The 5,137-nt window shown below is 42.1% G+C and overlaps 1 protein-coding gene across 1 annotated transcript in view; it reads left to right on the top strand.

The window, feature by feature from the left end:
• The first annotated feature begins 1,502 nt into the window (after positions 1–1,502).
• TMEM231 (transmembrane protein 231) overlaps positions 1,503–5,137 on the top strand; it is a 25,814-nt gene continuing 22,179 nt past the window's right edge. The window contains exons 1-2 of the mRNA XM_004387825.2: positions 1,503–1,683; positions 1,770–1,939. Coding sequence (XP_004387882.1) covers positions 1,545–1,683; positions 1,770–1,939 — 309 coding nt within the window. The 5' untranslated portion in view covers positions 1,503–1,544. The remainder of the gene's footprint in view (positions 1,684–1,769; positions 1,940–5,137) is intronic.

Below are 5,137 nucleotides of genomic sequence, written 5' to 3'. Positions count from 1 at the left end.
GGTGTATCTTTGGCTATGTGTATTTTCACCAAAAAAAAGAAGGTTGAGAAGTTAGAGGGTTAATATGTTGTGGAATTGTTAACCAATGTCATAAAACAACATGTGTACTACTGTTTCATGAGAAACTATTTGTTCCGTAAGCCTTCACCTGAAGTACAATAAAGTATAAAAAAGAAAGGAAAAAAAAGTCACTCTAGTCTTATTCAGCTGATTAAAAAGAAGTATATTATTTATTTTTGGTTTTGCTTTCTTGTTTTTCCCTTTACCGTTGTCTTTGTTCTCCACCTCACAGGATGTGTGCATGTAAACTTTAAATGTTTCATCAATCCTTCAGTGAACTGTTATTTACAAAAAACAGATGATTTTTAAAAATCCTTCTGCCATGTCTAAAATACTGGTTTAGAAAAAACCAAAATTCATTTAAGGAGTAAACCAATGGCTAGTAAAGCTTGTACCCAATATTTAAAAAGACATAACAAAGTATATCAGAGAGCACTACGTAGTTGAGAAACAGTTTTTAGTTCTCCTAGAATTCAGATTTCTGGGGTCCATGGAATTGGGCTGACCCCACTCATGCCATTGGTCTGAGGTGATCACTTGAACCTTCAACCTTAAGCCAACTGGTCTCCTAAAAGTGACCTTTAAGTCAAACAATAATAGTCTTGCTAGTCAGTAAAGACGGTTTTGCCTTGGGCATTGTACTGTTTTGAGAATTCAGTTTCCAGAAACAGACTCTAAGGTCAGACTGGAAGCTGTGCTTTAGGGTAAATTGTTACTATGAAAACACTGTTCTGGTCTTTTCCATGGCAGTGTCGATAAGATGGGGTGTAAGAATCTTTGGAAGTTCTGTTCTCGTTGGGAGTACTTTAACTATCAGAAGTGTTGCCTGATTTGCAAATCATATATTAAATAAACTTGAAATCAATTTATATTATTGGCTCAATATGATTTTTGTTTTAACATAGTAATTATCCTTTCTCCCTCGAGGAGTGGGGAATTTTTCCTTCTGTTTCTGTGATTGTCTGGCTATGGAGTAAAATGGAAGCAACAGAAAATTTGGAGGCAAAAGAACCTGGCTTTGGTCTTAACCCACGTCCAGATCTATGACCGCAGCCATACTTGCATCGTCTTGTGTTTTCCTCCACTGTAGGGTGTGCTGTGAGTGGTTGCACGTAAGCATAAACCACATTGGGGCTTAACAGATCGCTCATAAGCAAGTATTTTTGTCAACCTTTATCAAAATATTATTTTACACAAATGTTAACACAGACGATTGACTAAGATTTTGGTACGTGGAAACATCCTATTTCCACTCGGCCTCAGAAGGAACGCACACAGCAGGTTAAGCTAGGTTCACCATCCACGAATGGGCACCACCTCTAGTTAGCCCCACCCCTAACAGTATTGCGTCCTTGCTATTGGTTCTTTTCGCCTTTCGGTTGCCACGGAGTCCAAGGCTATGGCAACTGGGAGAAGCCAAACTTGTTCCTCCCTCTCGAAAGGTGGAGGGGTCCCAACGTGTTTCGGGACTCCGCACGTAGTTCATGGCGCTCTACGAGCTCTTCTCTCACCCTGCCGAGCGCGGCTACCGCGCGGGGCTCTGCTCCAAGGCCGCGCTGTTTCTGCTGCTGGCCGCAGTATTCACATACATCCCGCCGCTGCTAGTGGCCTTTCGGAGCCACGGTGAGCCAGCCCCCGAGCGGTGCGCGACACGGCTCCCCGCGGCCCAGCAGGCCATCTTCACCTCCTCCCTGTCTTCTTTACCTCAGGGTTTTGGCTGAAGCGGAGCAGCTACGAGGAGCAGCCGACCGTACGCTTCCAGCACCAGGTACTGCTCGTGGCCCTACTGGGACCGGAGCGCGGCGGGTTCCTTGCCTGGAGCACGTTCCCTGCCTTCAACCGGCTGCAGGGGGACCACCTGCGCGTCCCACTCGTTTCGGTGCGTGGTTTCTGCCCCGGCCCTGCAGCCTACCCCGACTGGGCGGGAGATGAGGGTGGGGGTGAAGGAGGACGAGGGCCCCTGGCCGGGGAGAGCCCAGCTTGGGTCTTAAGGGTCCGCGAATCCAGGGAAGTTGTTTACACAGGCTTGTGGGCCTGAGCTTATGTGTAATTTCCTGGGGAGTAGGTACATAATGTTTCATTTAGGTTCTCCGAGAGTTCCACGACCTCTAGAAAGTTAGTCATTGTTGTCAGGAAACGCTGGGGCCAGAAGCCTGGAAACTGTGTGTCTCTGGACCCTGTCATTTCTGTGCACCTGGCCTGATGGAAGGGTGACAGTGAGAGTGCGTTTGTGTTAATTACCCCGATCGTGTCGCTGCAACTGCACATCACAACACCGTAGCAGCGGAAAGATCAGGCATTTTCACGCTTACTGGACATAGGAAGCCAAGGCGCTCCTTGGTTAAGCGATCATCCCAGAAGGTGCTGCTGGCCAAGTCACACCTTCCTAGACACTGCGCCATCCAGCATTGTCGCATGAAATGAAGCATTTTACTGTCTGTAATGTACAAAGGGGCGCTGGTCGCGCAGTGGTTAAAGCACTCGGCTGCCAACCAAAAGTTCAGCAGTTGGAATCCACCAGCAGCTCTGACAGAAAGATACTGGCAGTCTGCGTCCATAAAGAGTTACAGCCTTGGAAACCCTATGAGGGCATTTCCGTTCTCTACTAATAGGGTTGCTATGAGTCAGAATCGACTGGATGGCGAAGGGTTTGGAATGTAGTACAGGTAGTCCCGGACATAGGATGGGGTTCCGTTCCCACGGAAGTCGATTCCGACATCAGTTGAATACCTCATTTTCCCCCCATTATTATTGCCTTTTATCAACAGTATCTTTATAAATCCGATCTTTATTCGTCTTTAGTGGTTGGCATGAGAATGATAACATCAGCAAATTACGCTGCTGCAACATTGTGTGTAGTACATATTACTAACAATAAGATGTACCAAAAAAAGAAAAAAAGGACAATGCTAAGTATGGTTCCTCCTAACTGAAGTAGGTTGTAAGTCGGGGACTACCTGTATTTGGTTCAGAATAAGTGAGTGCTTCCTTTACAGTCACCGCTTTCCACTCATTTTCTGAGAACATCTTCCTTTAGATGTGTGAAACTTTTGATCTTCCCTTTTCAAAAATTGAATTTCTGGACACCTCTGAGGTAATAGCCTAGGAGCTATAATTGTTTTAATTTGCTGGAAAAAAAAAATTCAGACTTTTTCCAGCAATTCAGTAAGATGAAATAAAAAAAATATCTGATTGGTCATATGAATAACTGTAAACAAAATATAGTTCTGATTGCCTTTTTTTCTGATTATAAATTTTTCTCACTTTTTTTTTTTCTGATTACAAAAATGCATGCCGATTGTAAAATATAAAAGAGTTACAGGTATATAACCTGACAGAAAATTAAAGGCTCAGTTTGATATGTGTGTCATTACTTGTTGATCAACCTTATTCTTTTATAAGGTCTGCAAACTATTTCATCATATGGAAAAACTATAACGTATTTAGCCAGTTTCCTGTTGATGGATGTTTGATTTGCTTGCAGTTTTTCATTATTAGGGTCAATGCTGTAAAGAACAAGATTTTGAATATCTCTTACACCTTTTAATGTCAAATTGTGAGGAATTAGAATAGAAGCTGGTTGTTGAAATTGTGAAAAGTACATAGAAAATTAAGTAAACAAATACAGGAAAAGTAATTAGAGTTATGAACAATGCTTCACCAAAAAACTAACCAAACCCATTGCTGTAGAGTTGATTCTGACTCACAGAGACCCTATGGGACTGAGTAGAACTGCCCCACACGGTTTCCAGGGCTGTAATCTTTACAGAAGCAGACTGAGACATCTTTGTCCTGTGAATTGGCTTGTTGGTTTGAACTGCCACCCTTTTGGTTTGCAGCTGAGCACTTAATCACTCTGCCACCAGAGCCCCTGAACAGGATTTACATTGTCATGATTATACTGACTAACCAAAATGACAGTTTAACTGGGAAAGGTATGTACGTGGTGGGGTCTGGTAGAAGAGGGATGTGGTAGCAAAAAAGCTAAGTCTGTCTTTCCATATGGAAGGTCAATAGAGAATGCCTAGAACTGAGAAATGAAGAGGTACCAATCCAAACTTATTTATAGACATGGAGATATGTTTCTAAATAGATAAATGAGATCAAAGATTTGCCGTTGGTGGGGTGGATGGAAGTCTGCTTTTTTTAAAAATTGATTTTAAAAATAGGACTGGAGTAGGAGACATTTCTTTCAGTTGCTCCTCACTAGTTATAACATGTTGCCCATTTTTATTCTTATTTGAGATTATAATGCCTCGGGAGAAGGGTGATTGTGGATGAGGGGTCAGTGTTGAGGTAGACTTACTTTTCACTGCATTCCCACTGTATTTCTTGGATTCCACGTGTGTGTATTTCTTTCGCAAAAGTGGAAACTTTTTTCTTTTTTCAAACATGGGAAAAGTTAACTTGTTAGTTTCACTTTAAGGTTTTTTTTCTTTACATTTGTTTGTTCAGAGTCCCTGGGTGGTATAAAAGGTTAAAGTAAAGCATAGAGTCCACCCAGAGGCTCCTGAGAAGGAAGGCCTAGCGATCTACTTCTGAAAAATCATCATTGAAAACCATATGGAGCACAATTCTATTCTGACACACAAGAGGTTGCCACAGTTCTTACTCTGACACACATAGGGTAGCCATGAGTTGGAAAAGACTCAACAACAACTGATTTTTATCATACTCTTCTGGTTATTTGAGTCTAAAAAATAATCTTGAAGGCTTAACATATTACAAAGGTACAGCACTAGATTTCATTCGTTCTTTTTACTCCACGTTCACCAGCCTCCATGAAAGGTTGCTTTCCCAGTTGGACTGCTGGTTAGCCTCTTATCTCTGTCACCAGAAGCCACTCCCTTCAGAGCACTATCATCCTCCTGCTCCTGGTGTGTGTGGGTTCCCATTTTCAGTCTACAGAGCCAAGACTATCTCTTATTTTTATGATACCTAGAACAATTAATTCTGTTTAACACTGGATAATTTTACACTGTTGATAAAACACAAAACCCAAGCTTCTTTTTTTTTTTTTTTTTCATTCTAGTCCAGTGTCTACAAGTAATTTATGACCTCACAATCTGTAGTCTAT

The sequence above is a fragment of the Trichechus manatus genome, unplaced genomic scaffold (assembly GCF_000243295.1).
Source record: "Trichechus manatus latirostris isolate Lorelei unplaced genomic scaffold, TriManLat1.0 scaffold00194, whole genome shotgun sequence".
In the NCBI taxonomy this organism is placed as follows: domain Eukaryota; kingdom Metazoa; phylum Chordata; class Mammalia; order Sirenia; family Trichechidae; genus Trichechus; species Trichechus manatus.
The sequence above is the reverse complement of the archived record's forward strand: the minus strand, read 5'-3'. Positions and strand labels throughout refer to the sequence as shown.